Genomic DNA, 15,256 nt, shown 5'->3' with positions numbered 1-15,256 from the left:
GATTTACCTTCATACGAGCACACACAAACTCAAACTCGCGCACATACTCAATGAGAGTATGACGGCGCCTCATAACAATATGGTCACTTGTTGCAACACCTGTAAAATTTCCATTTCGTCAAAGGGGGGGGACCTCCAATATGCAGAAACATTTGGCCACACATCAAGAACAGGCTTTAGTCCCATGAAACTTAAACTGGAATGTCACCGTTTCTGTCACTGCGACTTCACGAACAGGTGAACACGCGCACGCACACATCACTTTTGAAGTAAAACTGAGGATGCAGTGCATGCAATACATCGAGATATCGAATTGAACTGAATCGATGACATGATAATCGTAATCGAACCGAACCGTGAGACCAGTGTAGGTTCACACCCCTAATACGCTGTGCTGTGTCAGCGAGTTAATAATAATTAACAAAAAAATAAGTTATAAGTTCAATAAGTTAATACAAACAAACAAATTTGTACTTATTCCCTCACCCAATGAGAATCGATAAGAGAATCGTTAAGGAATCGAAACGATAAGCAATATCGATAATGGAATCGGAATCGTTAAATTTTGATCAATTCCCATCCCTAATGGACATATTTCAGGATGCCGGTGAGAAACCATCTGCCTACCTCCAACAGCTCCAGGTTGCCCTAAATTCTGCCATGAAAAGGGGAGGAGTCATAAAGTCTGAAGTAGAACGGCATTTGTTGAACCAGTTCTGTCGTGGATGCTGGGACAATTCTTTGATTGCTGAGCTCCAGCTAAAACAAAAGAAGACTTGTCCACCCACTTTTGCTGAGCTGCTGCTCCTCTTGCGCACTGAAGAGGACAGAGAGGCAGCAAAAGCACATCGAATTAAGCAATATCTGGGGTCTACACGGCAGAAAGCTACATCTCATGTCCAGTTTGTTCGTGTTAACCCTGAAGATGGGGGCACAGTTACCGCTTTGGTTAACATCACCCAGCAACTGGCTCAACAATTAGCTGACGTCCAGCGACAGTTAGCCATGCTAACGGCCAGCCAGTCAAAGACCAGTGCTATCCCCAAGACTTCCACCTACAGTAAGCAGAGGCGGACAGAGTACAGAGCTTTGTTACTTGAGTAAAAGAACAGATACCCCTTGTTAAATTTTACTCAAGTACAAGTAAAAGTACTACAGTCAGATGTCTACTTAAGTAAAAGTACTAAAGTACTTGTTTTTAAAAGTACTTGAGTATCAAGAGTACAAGAGTAGATTTTCTAAATATTGCATTACTAATCTACTGCCACAGTGCTTACATTTATGCACAGAAACGTCCTACATGGAGTTATGAAAAATGTTAATGTTAATACCTTGGAGAATGTAAAAGGAATTGAAAGTAAAATCAAGTCATTTTCATCTTTTTACCATGTTGCTTTATTTAATTTAATTTAATTTTTGGGGGGTCCCATCTTTAAATGCGGGGACAACACACACACACACACACACACACACACACACCACACGTAAGGGTGGCGCTGCCAATAAAGCACCTAAAAGCTGTCACAAAGAACCGGCAAAAGGAATGATTATGAATATGTAAAATATAGCAAGGAGATATTTTAATTGTTTATTAATAAACACTTGTTAATAAACAAGTGTTTTCTTTGTCAGTGTCGGCTAGATGAAGTTGACGATCCTGACTCGCAATCTTCAGTAGTGAACGCGCCAGAGAGAAATGCACATTTCATACGGATTACATAAGCAGAGAGTAGTCTGCAGTCTGTTTTCTTTCATTTTTATTTTTTCTGTTTAAAAGTAGACATGTCTGTGAGAGGCAAGTAGGCTACCTTATACACTGAGTTTCGGTTCATTTATGAGACGAGATCCAGTTCACATGCCGGCGCCTCCGTTTCTTATCTATCGTCTGCTATTTACTTCTTATTTATTAAACCCAGGCAATTGGTTGATGAAACATTGATTAAAATTAAGATACAATTAATGCAAAACGAAATTCAGGTTAAAGAAAGGTTTTGTGTTTTCTGTTTGAGGTCTCTGTGAAAGTTTTAAAGCATTTTTTATGCCGCTTTCAGAGTGCTCACGTCCGTAACGGAGAACACGTCCATAATATTGTTTTTTCCTCATAAATGCAAACCCGAAAAATAAAATAAAACAAAATTAATATTTATGTACTGTGGAGACTGAGCGCCAACCCTTCTTCATTCGCTGGGTAGTAGCCTACTTTGGTTTGCGCAGTGTAATTCACATAATCAGTAAAAATATATTTTGGCTCCTAAAGTTTTTTTTTTAAGAAATCAGAAATCCCTCGTGTACGCCACTGCCACATTTGAACCTGACTGTGTTAAACACACCACATACTCAAGAACATCAAACCAATTGCTTGGCTTACATTAATGTGTAATATAAAATCTGACCATGGAGTTGACTTTGGCGGAAAGCTGAAAGTTATTGCTGATAGGCTGTCCCTATCAGTGGCGCCTGCACAATCCAATCACGTTTGAGAGGGAAACAACAAATTGAGGGTTTCCGAGATTATTCTTTTTTTTTTTTTTTTTTTTTTTTTTTTTACTCGGGTACTCGCGGTTATGGATAGAAATGTATTGGAGTAAAGAGTACAATATTTGCCTCTCAAATGTACTTGAGTAAAGTCATGAGTACTCCCCAAAAATGATACTCGAGTAAAGTACAGATCCCTCAAAATTGTACTTAAGTACTGTACTCAAGTAAATGTACTCCGTTACTGTCCGGCTCTGACAGTAAGCCACATGCCAGGACCACCAATCAGCAGCCTTGTCGATCCACACCGGCCACATCCGTCCTCAGTGTGAGAATGAACCCAATTCTATTTTGGTTGCTCGTAAAAGGAAGCAGTTCACTAGCAACCAACAAAACACACCCAACTCTGTCCATTTAAACTGAGTCCGGTTCCTGTTGTGGGACCAAATCCGTCCCAAGGAAAGAAAGAAGATTGTCGAGTGTGCAGAAATGTCACAGCCCAAGATAAAGAAAGCAACCATACAGCTTCCAAAGGGCCTGGTGGGCTCAAAATGTTCTGCAGTCGTCCAGATTGCTGGGCAGAACTACCATTGCCTTTTGGATACTGGCTCGCAGGTCACCACAATTCAAGTCTCTTTTTACAACCAGAGTCTCAGCAATTACCCTGTGAAGCCACTTTACAACTTACTACAGAGTTTTCTCATCACACTTCCAATTCATGCTCCCTACAAGGTTCCTGTTCTTGTTATGAACGAGTCTGAACAAGATGTTCTCATTCCACCATTGATAGTAATTGCTGATATTGGTACATCACCTATCATCCTGGCCCAGCACACCGTAACCACTTCCCCAGTCCAAGGAGGTTCCCATCCAAGCTCAATAAAATGCCTGAAGTGTTTTCTTGCCACGACCTTGATTTCGGCTGTACGGACCAGGTAAACACCATATCAAGCTTTACGATGAAACCTCTTTCAAGCTTCGAGCTAGGCCTATCCATCCCCGCGATATTGAAGCTGTTCGAAGCCATTTGCGGGATCTGCTTGAAGCTGACATCATCCGGGAGTCAGAGTCACCGTTTGCTTCTCCAATTGTGGTGGTCCGGAAGCGGAATGGCAATGTTAGGTTGTGCATTGATTATCGTAAATTAATTTTGCAAACAGTGAAAGAAGCCTATGCCCTGCCGAACCTTGAAGAGTCGTTTTCAGCATTAACAGGCTCCAGATGGTTCACGGTTTTGGATCTAAAATCTGGATATTATCAGATTCAAATGAGTGAAGCCGATAAGGCTACAACCGCCTTTGTTACACCGCTGGGATTCTGGGAATAGAATCAGATGCCGCAAGGCGTTACGAATGCTCCAAGTACATTCCAGAGACTTATGGAGAAGTGTATGGGGGATTTAAATCTCAAGGAAACTCTTGTATTTCTAGATGACATCATTATATTCTCTGACACTTTAGAGGAACATGAGAAGCGCTTACTCAGAGTACTTACCCGACTGAAGGAATTCGGCTTGAAGCTGTCCCCTTGAAAAATGCAAATTTTTCCAGTCCAGTGTATGTTTCCTTGGACATGTCGTGTCCGAGAAGGGCGTTGAAACGGACCCTGGAAAAATATCCACCCTCAAATCCTGGCCAGTCCCTCGAGATCTTAAAGAGCTACGGTCTTTCCTAGGGTTTGCAGGATACTATCGGAGGTTTATCAAAGATTATGCCACCAAAGTGAAACCCCTCAATGGCCTTACTAGGGGCTATGCACCCATCCGTCGGCCTATCAAAGACAAAAGTCCTACTGGAAAGTTCCTGGACCCAAAGCAGTCCTTTGGGGAGAGATGGACGTCTGATTGTCAAGCTGCTTTTAACACCTTAATTTCTAAGCTAACATCTGCTCCTGTTCTAGGGTTTGCCAATCCGAAGTTGCCCTACATCCTTCACACAGATGGCAGCATAATCGGATTGGGAGCCGTTCTATACCAAGAACAGGATGATCAACTCCGGGTTATCGCCTATGCCAGCCGAGGCCTATCTCAGAGTGAGTCTCGATATCCGGCACACAAACTTGAGTTTCTGGCCTTAAAATGGAGTGTCACAGACAAATTTCATGATTATCTCTATGGTGGTGACTTCACAATTGTTACGGAAAATAATCCTCTTACATACGTTTTGACCTCAGCAAAATTGGATGCCACAAGCCACCAGTGGCTAGCTGCGTTGTCAACGTATTCCTTTAAGATGCAGTACCGTGCTGGCAAACACAACTTTGATGCCGATGCTCTGTCCAGACGTTACCATGGAGAAGTGCCAGATAAGGCTACAAGCTGTGAAGAATGGGAACTTGTGAACCACCTAGCGGAGCGACTGTGTGACCCTGGTGAAGCTGCAGAAATCTCCCCCGACATTGTGGTTGCTATTTGTCAGAGCAGTCTTGTCAGATCATGCTGTCCTGCTGACTACACTCAGCTTGATATGACCTTAGTTGAGTCTCTTTCTGTCCATACTAATATTATTCCTGACTGTTTTGCCGAGGCAGAATCACATGGCCTTCCTGTCATTTCCTCTCTGACCCATGCTGACCTGAAAGAAGAGCAGCGTGCCGACCCAGCAATTCGAGAAGTCATCTACCAGCTTGAGACGGGAGAAAGGTTTCTTCCACTGTTCGAGAGGAACTTCCTGAGCTCCCATTGTTGTTACGGGAGTGGAATCGGTTAGAGCTGGAAGATGGAGTTTTATACAGGAGAAGACAGGACGAAGATAAAATTGTCCTTCAGCTTGTTCTGCCCCCAGTGTTGCGTTCTACCGTCCTGAAGATGCTCCATAGTGACATGGGGCACATGGGCATAGAGCGAACCCTGGACTTGGTGCGGCAGCGGTTCTTCTGGCTATGTGCACGTGTAAATATTGTAAATGCTCGTTGTCTTATTTATGTAATACAATTCACAATTGCACTGCAGCCTTGAGTCTGTGTTCATTGAACTCTACCTTTTCCTCCTTGAGCTGAACTAAGATTTTCTGATACTGGTCCACTATTTTTACATACAATTGCAGCACTTATATGCTACAGGAGATTTTGAGAAATATTAGTAAATCAGTCAGAGACCTCACAACTTTGACACTGAATGAAGAAATAGATTTAGCTCAAAACTAACTCAAATTGATAATAATGTGTTTATAGTCCCTGCACAGGAGATACTTTGTGTTCTTTCCAAACAAAGGATCAAATATATATATGTATTGGTACTGGCCAAAATACAGTATGATGAGAAATATCAGCATATCGAGTATCAGCAAAAACCCAATATGTGCATCTCTAGTGTTCAGTGACGTATGAAGAGCAGAGGATTGAACTATTATTCAGTCTGGAGAAATCCTTCACTAACACACAGTATATTTCACTCACCCGGGTGTGTGTGTGTCACTGTTGTTTCTCTCAGGACGCTGTTTAATGTCACACAGAGACACTGAAGACTCATCATAAACCCCAAATCCAGCATAGAGGGGTTCAGTGAATGTGGTGTAGAGTGTGTGTAAGTGTGTGAGTGTGTGTGTGTCAGAGACGCTGTAGAAGGACAGAGTGCCGGCCGACACGTCCACACACACTCCTACTCTCTTACAGGATGAAGAGACGACAGGAATATCAGTGCGGTTATCATTGTGCCAGACAGAGAATCTGTTATCAGAGCAGTCCAGACTCCAGGATTTATCATTCCATCCAAACATACAGTCTTTACTCCCTCCTTTCCTGCTGATTCCTTTATATGACACTGATATCTCAGCATCTCTCCCGCTCCATTCAGCCTCCCAGTAACAGCGTCCAGTCAGACTCTCTCCACACAGAACCTGAAGAACCTCATTAAATCTCTCTGAAAGATCAGGATACGACTGAGGCTCTTTCACACGCGTCACTGTCCTGTTCTCATCAGACAGAATGAGTCGAGTGTGTGCTGTGTGTGGATCCAGTGTGAGATCACAGGCGTCTGAACACAAGAAGAGAGAAACATTTCACTAAATGACACAAATCAACAACAAATCACTGAATGAGTGTGTGTGTAGACCTACATTTGTGTATTCCTGCTGTAATCCTGAACTCTCCACAATGATCCACACTATAAAACACAAACATGATTCATATTCATTTACTAAAGGAAAGACAAGAAAGAACACACACACACACGCACGCACGCACACACACACACACACACACACACACACACACACACACACACACACACACACACACACACACACACACACACACATGTTGTGTTTTCATGTTTTATGGGGACTTTCCATAGTCATAATGATTTTTATACTGTACAGACTGTATATTCTATTCCCTTACACTAACCCTATCCCTAAACCTACCCATCACAGGAAACATTCTGCATTTTTACATTTTCAAACAACATCACTTAGTATGATTTATAAGCTGATTTCCTCATGGGGACCAAAAAATGTCCCCACACGAACAAGGATTTCGGATATTGCCATCTTTGTGGGGACATTTTGTCCCCATAACGTAGGGTTTACCAGGCCACACACACACACACACACACACACACACACACACACACACACACACACACACACACACACACACACACACACACACACACACACACACACACACATCATCTGTCCTGTAAAATATGAGATTTGTCCAGTATTTTAAAATCATTTTCACAATCAGTAGTAGAGAAGCTGGTTTGCGCATGATTGTGTTTTAGCGTTTGTTTCCATAGCGACGGAGTCTGGAGAACATGCGCTGTAAACCTGCTGTTCATTTGACACACACACACACACACACACACACACACACACACACACACACACTGATGCTCAGACTGTCTGATGTAAAGCACATCTACACACACACACGCGCGCACACACACACACACACACACACAGTCTGATGTCAAGCACATCTACACACACACACAAACACACACACACGCTGTAAACCTGCTGTTAATTTGCTCAGACTGTCTGATGTAAAGCACATCTACACACACACACACGCGCGCTGTAAACCTGCTGTTCATTTGCTCAGACTGTCTGATGTAAAGCACATCTACATACACACACACTCTCACACACACACACACACACACACAAACACAAACACACACACTGTAAACCTGCTGTTAATTTGCTCAGACTGTCTGATGTAAAGCACATCTACACACACACACACACACACACACACACACGCACACACACACACACTGTAAACTTGCTGTTCATTTGCTCAGACTGTCTGATGATAAGCACATCTACACACACTCACACTCACACACACACGCTGATGCTCAGACTGTCTGATGTAAAGCACATCTACACACACACACACACACACACATCTGATGTAAAGCACATCTACACACACACACACTCACACACACACGCTGATGCTCAGACTGTCTGATGTAAAGCACATCTACACACACACACACACTCACAGACACACACACACACACATGATGAACTGGATAATGCACTTTCCCCTCAGATGCGCTCATATCAAACTACTGTAGGCTATATTGATAAACAATAGTTGTCTCTCATTCCATATTGTTTATTAAAAACATATCGATATATCGTACAAACTCGTATTGGCTCTAGTGTGAATATGTGCGTTTATGCTCAGCAAGAAATGAAAGAGTTTACTATGCTCTGAGATGCGCCGATCACACACACACACACACACACACAGGGAACAGGGAACAAGGAACAGGAACAACAATATGGCACGATGACAGAGACTGACAACCAACAGGAGACACAATGGCGCCTCTAGTGGACAGAAATAACTCTATAACCCTGACACATTTCTATTCTAAAACTATGGAAGCATATGGGTAGCAATATTCAATTTGAAATGTAATATGCAACACAACTTAAGCCCCGCCTTGATGCAGTGATTGACAGGGCAGGAGGGGGCGTGATCGTCTCGGAATGCATTTTCAATGTGCACATTTAATTTTGCTACATTCATTGCGGGACATTTCATGAAAGTCCAATCGCAAGTGTCTTGACTGTGAGTGTAATGCAATTAAGAAAAATAACATTTGAATGATCATTTTGCCACAGTTTTTGCTTGAACATGCTACACATATCTAATCACTTCTGTAATGCATTTTCATTTTAATTTTGCAACTTATAAAGCGTTTCAATATGCATATTAAAAAAACTAGTGTATGAAATGGCAAATGTAAATTATGTAATTTCATTTTCATTTTGCACCAAACTTGCTAGAATGGTAATGTAAAATGTAAATTTAAATACATGCAATGCCATTTTACATATTGCATTGTCATTTTGCATATTACATTTCAAATTGAATATTGCTACCTAAAACACTGTCAAATATGAAATGTTTAGTTCACTTACACTACCAGTCTAAAGTTATGGATCGATAAGATTATTGATGTTTTTAAAAGAAGTCTCTTCTGCTCACCAAGGCTGCATTTATTTGATTAAAAATAAAAAATAGTAATATAGTTAAATATTATGACAATTTACAATAACAGTTTTCTTTTTAAATATCTAGTAAAGTGTAATTTATTCCTGTGATCAAAGCTGAATTTTCAGCATCATTACTCCAGTCTTCAGTGTCACATGATCCTTCAGAAATCACTCTAATATGAGGATCTGATGATCAAGAAACATTTATGATTATTATCTCTGTCATCATGTCATATTGTTGTTCCCTGTGTGTGTGTGTGTGAGTGTGTGTTGACTGACGGACAGATACTGCCGCTGTTTAATGTGTGTGAGATGTAGAGCAGTGTGTGTGTGTGTGTGTGTGTGTGTGTGTGTGTGTGTGTGTGCGTGTGTGTGCTGACTGACGGACAGATACTGGCACTGTTTAATGTGTGTGAGATGTAGAGCAGTGTGTGTGTGTGTGCGTGTGTGTGCTGACTGACGGACAGATACTGGCACTGTTTAATGTGTGTGAGATGTGGAGCAGTGTGTGTGTGTGTGTGTGTGTGTGTGTGTGTGTGTGTGTGTGTGTGTGTGTGTGCTGACTGACGGACAGATACTGGCACTGTTTAATGTGTGTGAGATGTGGAGCAGTGCGTGTGTGTGTGTGTGTGTGTGTGTGCTGACTGACGGACAGATACTGCCGCTGTTTAATGTGTGTGAGATGTAGAGCAGTGTGTGTGTGAGATGTAGAGCAGTGTGTGTGTGTGTGTGTGTGTGTGTGTGCTGACTGACGGACAGATACTGGTGCTGTTTAATGTGTGTGAGATGTAGAGCTGTGTGTGTGTGTGTGTGTGTGCGTGTGTGTGCTGACTGACGGACAGATACTGCCGCTGTTTAATGTGTGTGAGATGTAGAGCAGTGTGTGTGTGTGTGTGTGTGTGTGCTGACTGACGGACAGATACTGGCGCTGTTTAATGTGTGTGAGATGTGGAGCAGTGTGTGTGTGTGTGTGTGTGTGTGTGTGTGCTGACTGACGGACAGATACTGGTGCTGTTTAATGTGTGTGAGATGTAGAGCAGTGTGTGTGTGTGTGTGTGTGTGTGTGTGAGAGATGTAGAGCAGTGTGTGTGTGTGTGTGTGTGTGTGTGTGTGTGTGTGAGATGTAGAGCAGTGTGTGTGTGTGTGTGTGTGTGTGTGTGTGTGTTCTGACTGACGGACAGATACTGCCGCTGTTTAATGTGTGTGAGATGTGGAGCAGTGTGTGTGTGTGTGTGTGTGTGTGTGTGTGCTGACTGACGGACAGATACTGGTGCTGTTTAATGTGTGTGAGATGTAAAGCAGTGTGTGTGTGTGTGTGTGTGTGTGTGTGTGAGAGATGTAGAGCTTTCCTCAGCGCAGAACTTACATTTCACTATTATATTCTCCATTTTAAATGTTCACTCGTGCAAATGTTTCCGCTGTCAGGAGAGAATCTCCGCTAAACTTGACAGATTTACATGAACGAGCGCCAAATACATGTATTAATGTTTTTTTTATATATAATTTAATTTATTTATGTACGTTTTTGTGCACTACAACTTTATGTGACAGTCTACATTTTTAATGACCTGTTTTGTGTATTTAATATTTAACGTATATATATCTTTTTTATTATATACTGATATACTGAATAAGTGCACTAATTGGAGAGGCTTGTGTTGTTCAAAAAATGTTTGATTAAAGCAATTTTCTTTATTACTTCTTATTAATATAAAGTTCCCTTTCGAGGGAACTTAACACTGCGTCGAGAATCGACTCTTTGGGGACGCTCCCTTAGCGTGCGCCTCTGAAGTATGAATGAAACTATTCCAATCCTGATTGGTGTTGCGTCATGACGTAACATGTGACGGCATAACCGGATGCATAAAAGCTACGCCGGAACAAACACAAACTAGCTTTCGCTCTTCAGCAAGCGCTCTGTGTTGAAAACTGTCTGTCTTATTTGGTGTTGTTTGTCAGAAAATATTGTATATTATGGTCAGCGAACAATTCAAAGCTTGTGTGCCTCCCTGCCCTCGTTTCATCACGGGTGGGGACACACATGCTTTGTGTGTGAGTTGTTTGGGAGCGCAGCATGCACGGGCAGCTCTCGAGGGAGCTGCTTGTGTAGACTGTGAAGCACTTCCCATTAGAGTGCTGCGCTCCCGGCTGGCGTGCTTTGATGGGCACGGTCAGGCTCGCGTTCCCCATGGTTCTGGTCCCGCGTCCGTTGAGGCGGCGCGGCGATTGAGATCGTGGGGTTCGCAGCGGGATCTTGTGGATGAGATTGAGACTGCTGAGGCACCTTCTCACTCTTAATCCGAGGATCTCGTAGCCTCTGAGAGTGGTGCAGGAGCCCGCATCGCGGCTTCTCCTGCCCATGATCAGGTCCCGATGCTTGAGCTCTCTGCTTCCGAGGAAGTAGATGTGCTCAGCATCGATGCGGATGACCGTGATCTAGGCGCGCCAGTTCACGGCCAAGGTTATGAGGAGCTGGTGGAGGTTGTGACTCGTGCTGTGGCCAGACTTAACATCAGCTGGCCACATGATGAGCAGGGAATGCAAGTGAGAAGCAAGCTTGATGAGCGTTTCCTGCAGCACAGATCGCAACCTCAGCCCCGGGGTTTGCCGTTTTTCCCCGATCTCCACAAAGAGATTTCGAGATCGTGGGATAAACCGCACTCATCCCGTGTCTCCAATCCCAGTATGGTGGATTACAGTAATGTTATGGCGGCACGGGATATGGGTTATGGGAAGATGCCTAAAGTGGAAGAGGCTTTAGCGGGTTATCTTTCTCCTGAGTCGGCATCTTCCCTAAAAACCCCGGCGTTGCCTAGTAAGCCCTGCAGAGATACATCTGCATTAAAAGGCAGGGCTTACATGGCGGCAGGTCGGGCTGGTTCATGTCTGCACTCTATGGCACTCTTGCAGGCATACCAGGCCGACCTCCTGAAAGATTTGGATGAGGGGGAGGGGCCAACTCCTGAAGATATTGCGGAGTTAAGGAGAGCCACAGATCTGTCTCTTCGGGCCAAAAAAGAGACGGCCCGCGCTATTGGCCGCTCTATGGCAGCTATGGTGGCCACGGAGAGACATCTGTGGCTAAATTTATCTGGCATGAAGGAAAAAGATAGATCCTTTCTGCTGGATGCGCCGCTTTCGCCTTCTGGCCTGTTCGGCGACGCCGTTACTTCGGTCGTCGACAGGTTTCAGGAGGCGAAGAAACAATCTGCGGCGTTCCAGCAGTACCTCCCCCGTAAGGCGAAATCCAAATCGAGTAGGGTGGGGCCAAAAGATCAGCCCCAGCCATCAGCCGGCTCCTCACACCGAGCAGAGCAGAGAGAGAGCGTTTCCTCTAGAGCCCCTCCTCCTGGAGCTTGGCAACAGAGGAAACACTCTCAAAAGTCGAAGTCCTCCAACCAGAAGGGCGACCTGAGGGACGTCATTCAGGCTAGGAGGGCTTCGGGGAAGAGGTCCTAACCGAAGTGGTAGGACCTCTGAGGGCTGTCCCCTCCGCTGTAGGGCAACCGAGGTTGTTCTCGCAGCGGAGCCCTCTAGGAAACGATGTATGTTGCCCGCCGTCCACGACGCTTCGGGCCGCATCTCTTTCCTGCGAAAATATTCTAATAAAGAAAAAGCATCAATTATGGTCACAAAAGCCGTATCAACTACACCCTGCCGGTATTCCGCTTCAGGGAGTCGAGAAAGATGCTCGAAAAACACCAGAGGCCAGTCTCGAGAGGCTGGTACCCCTAGTAGATTTTGTAGAGGCATGGTATCATCTTCCCAACATATCTGCATGGGTCCTGCATATAATAAAATCAGGGTACAGACTGCAGTTCGCGCGCTGCCCCCCCAGGTTTTCAGGGGTAGTGCAGACTACAGTGGTTCCAGAGCAGGCTCAGGTGATGGAACAGGAGGTACAGACTCTGCTGCTAAAGGAAGCCATAGAACGTGTTCTTCCTTTGGACAGGGAGTCCGGGTTTTACAGCCGGTACTTTATAGTTCCAAAGAAGGATGGGGGGTTAAGGCCAATTTTAGATCTCAGGGTTTTGAACCGGTCTCTGAGGAGGTTCAGGTTCAAAATGCTAACCATTCCTGCAATCGTGAGTCAGATCAGGTCCGAGGACTGGTTTGTCACGATAGATCTAAAAGACGCTTATTTTCACATCTCCATCCTTCCATGTCACAGGAGATACCTGAGGTTCGCTTTCGGGGGCGAAGCTTACCAATATCGGGTTCTTCCGTTCGGCCTAGCTCTCTCTCCCCGCACATTCACCAAATGTGTGGATGTAGCCCTTGCTCCACTGAGACTTCAAGGCATTCGTATATTGAATTATCTCGACGACTGGCTCATTCTGGCTCAGTCTCGGGAGATGGCAGTTCGGCATCGAGATGTCGTCCTTGGCCACATTCAGAAATTGGGGTTGAGACTCAATACAAAGAAAAGTGTGCTAGAACCATCCCAGTGCACGATGTTTTGGGAGTCGTGTGGAACTCGATTACGATGCAGGCACGAATGTCTCCCGCACGTATCGAGTCAATTCTGGGGATGGTATCCAGGTTAAAGCTAGGCCAAGCCATCACTGTAAAGCAATTTCAAAGAATGCTGGGCCTCATGGCAGCGGCATCCAACATCATTCCTTTGGGCCTTCTACACATGAAGCCCCTTCAGTGGTGGTTAAAAACCAAGGGGTTTTCTCCCAAGGGAAATCCGTTTCGTATGATCAGAGTAACGCGCAGATGCCTTCGTTCTCTACAAATATGGAAGAAACCTTGGTTCCTGTCCCAAGGGCCAGTGTTGGGAGTGTCTTGTCGCCGGAAAACCGTTTCGACAGATGCCTCCCTCACTGGCTGGGGCGCGGTCATGGACGGCCGCTTTGCCAGGGGTCTGTGGCAGGACCATCATCATTCTTGGCATATAAATTGCCTGGAGATGATGGCTGTGTTCAGGGCTCTGAGGAGCTTCCTCCCAGACATCAAAGGTCACCATGTATTAGTACGATCAGACAATACGTCAGTGGTAGCCTATCTGAACCGACAAGGGGGACTCAGATCGCGCCCTCTGTGCAGACTGGCGCATCAGATTATTCTTTGGTCCCAGGGGAAAATATTGTCTATCAGAGCAATGTATATTCCGGGGGTTCAGAATCAGGGAGCAGACATCCTGTCGAGGCAGGGGCTGAGGCCCGGGGAATGGAGACTTCACCCAGAGGTGGTGAAGTTAATATGGGAGAGGTTTGGACCGATGGAAGTGGACCTGTTTGCGTCTCGAGAGACGTCCCACTGTCCACTTTGGTTCTCCCTCTCACATCCAGCCCCACTGGGGTTGGATGCCATGGTACAGGCCTGGCCGAGGCTTCGCCTGTACGCTTTTCCCCCGATCGCTCTGCTTCCGGGAGTCCTGGAGAGGGTCCGTCAGGAGGGCATCAGTTTACTTCTGGTTGCCCCAAGGTGGCCGACCCGAGTATGGTTTTCAGACATAATATCACTCCTGATAGCTCCGCCATGGCAGATTCCTCTGAGGAGGGATCTGTTGTCTCAAGCGGAGGGCACAGTCTTCCACCCTCACCCAGAGCTGTGGAAGCTGTGGGTCTGGCCTCTGAGGGGGTTCAGTACCTAGATGCTGGTCTATCAGCCGGAGTGGTTGAAACCATACTTAGTTCTAGGGCTCCATCTACTAGGAGATTATATGGCCTCAAGTGGAATGTTTTTTCCGCTTGGTGTAGAGAACAGGAGTTAGATCCAGTTAACTGCCCAGTGGCTTCAGTTCTGGAGTTTCTTCAAAATCGTTTCTCTGCGGGTCTCTCCCCTTCCACACTTAAGGTGTACGTGGCTGCCATTGCGGCTTTCCATGCACCATTGAGTGAGGGGCCTCTGGGGAGGCACCAGTTGGTCATTCGGTTTCTCCGTGGTACTCGGAGGATGAGACCGACAACCAGGTCCAGGGTCCCTACCTGGGACCTGGCAATAGTTCTTGAAGGGTTATCCCTGGCCCCCTTCGAACCTTTGCAGTCGGCTTCGCCTAAGGACTTGACGCTAAAAGTGGTATTTCTCTTGGCTATTACCTCACTTAAGAGGGTGGGAGATCTCCAAGCCCTGGCAGTGACACCAGCTTGCTTGGAGTTTGCCCCTGGCAGAGTAAAAGCTTTTTTGCACCCGAGTCCGGGCTATGTGCCTAAAGTTCCATCTAGTACGGCTCGGTCTTCAGTCCTTCAGGCATTCCATCCTCCACCTCATGTGTCGGTAGAAGAAGAGAAGCTTCATTTGCTCTGCCCCGTCAGAGCTTTGAGCGTGTACCTTGAGAGGTCCTCTTCTTGGAGAAGGTCGGACCAATTATT

General features: G+C 45.2%; 1 protein-coding gene across 3 annotated transcripts in view; it reads right to left on the bottom strand.

The window, feature by feature from the left end:
• Nucleotides 1–15,256, bottom strand: part of LOC130071863 (NACHT, LRR and PYD domains-containing protein 3-like) — a 134,656-nt gene that overhangs the window by 70,863 nt on the left and 48,537 nt on the right. For 2 of the 3 annotated variants that reach the window (XM_056236775.1, XM_056236773.1), the window contains 2 exons: nt 6,531–6,577; nt 5,872–6,448 (listed from right to left, as the gene is read on the bottom strand). The exons of the other annotated variant lie outside the window; for it this stretch is intronic. In XM_056236775.1, the coding sequence (XP_056092750.1) occupies nt 5,872–6,448; nt 6,531–6,577 (624 nt within the window). The remainder of the gene's footprint in view (nt 1–5,871; nt 6,449–6,530; nt 6,578–15,256) is intronic. 3 annotated transcript variants of the gene reach the window in all.

This window comes from Rhinichthys klamathensis, unplaced genomic scaffold (genome assembly GCF_029890125.1).
Source record: "Rhinichthys klamathensis goyatoka isolate OS25496 unplaced genomic scaffold, OSU_Roscu_1.1 h1tg000463l_1, whole genome shotgun sequence".
NCBI lineage: Eukaryota > Metazoa > Chordata > Actinopteri > Cypriniformes > Leuciscidae > Rhinichthys > Rhinichthys klamathensis.
Note: the sequence above shows the minus strand (reverse complement) of the source record. Positions and strands in the feature narration are given on the sequence as shown.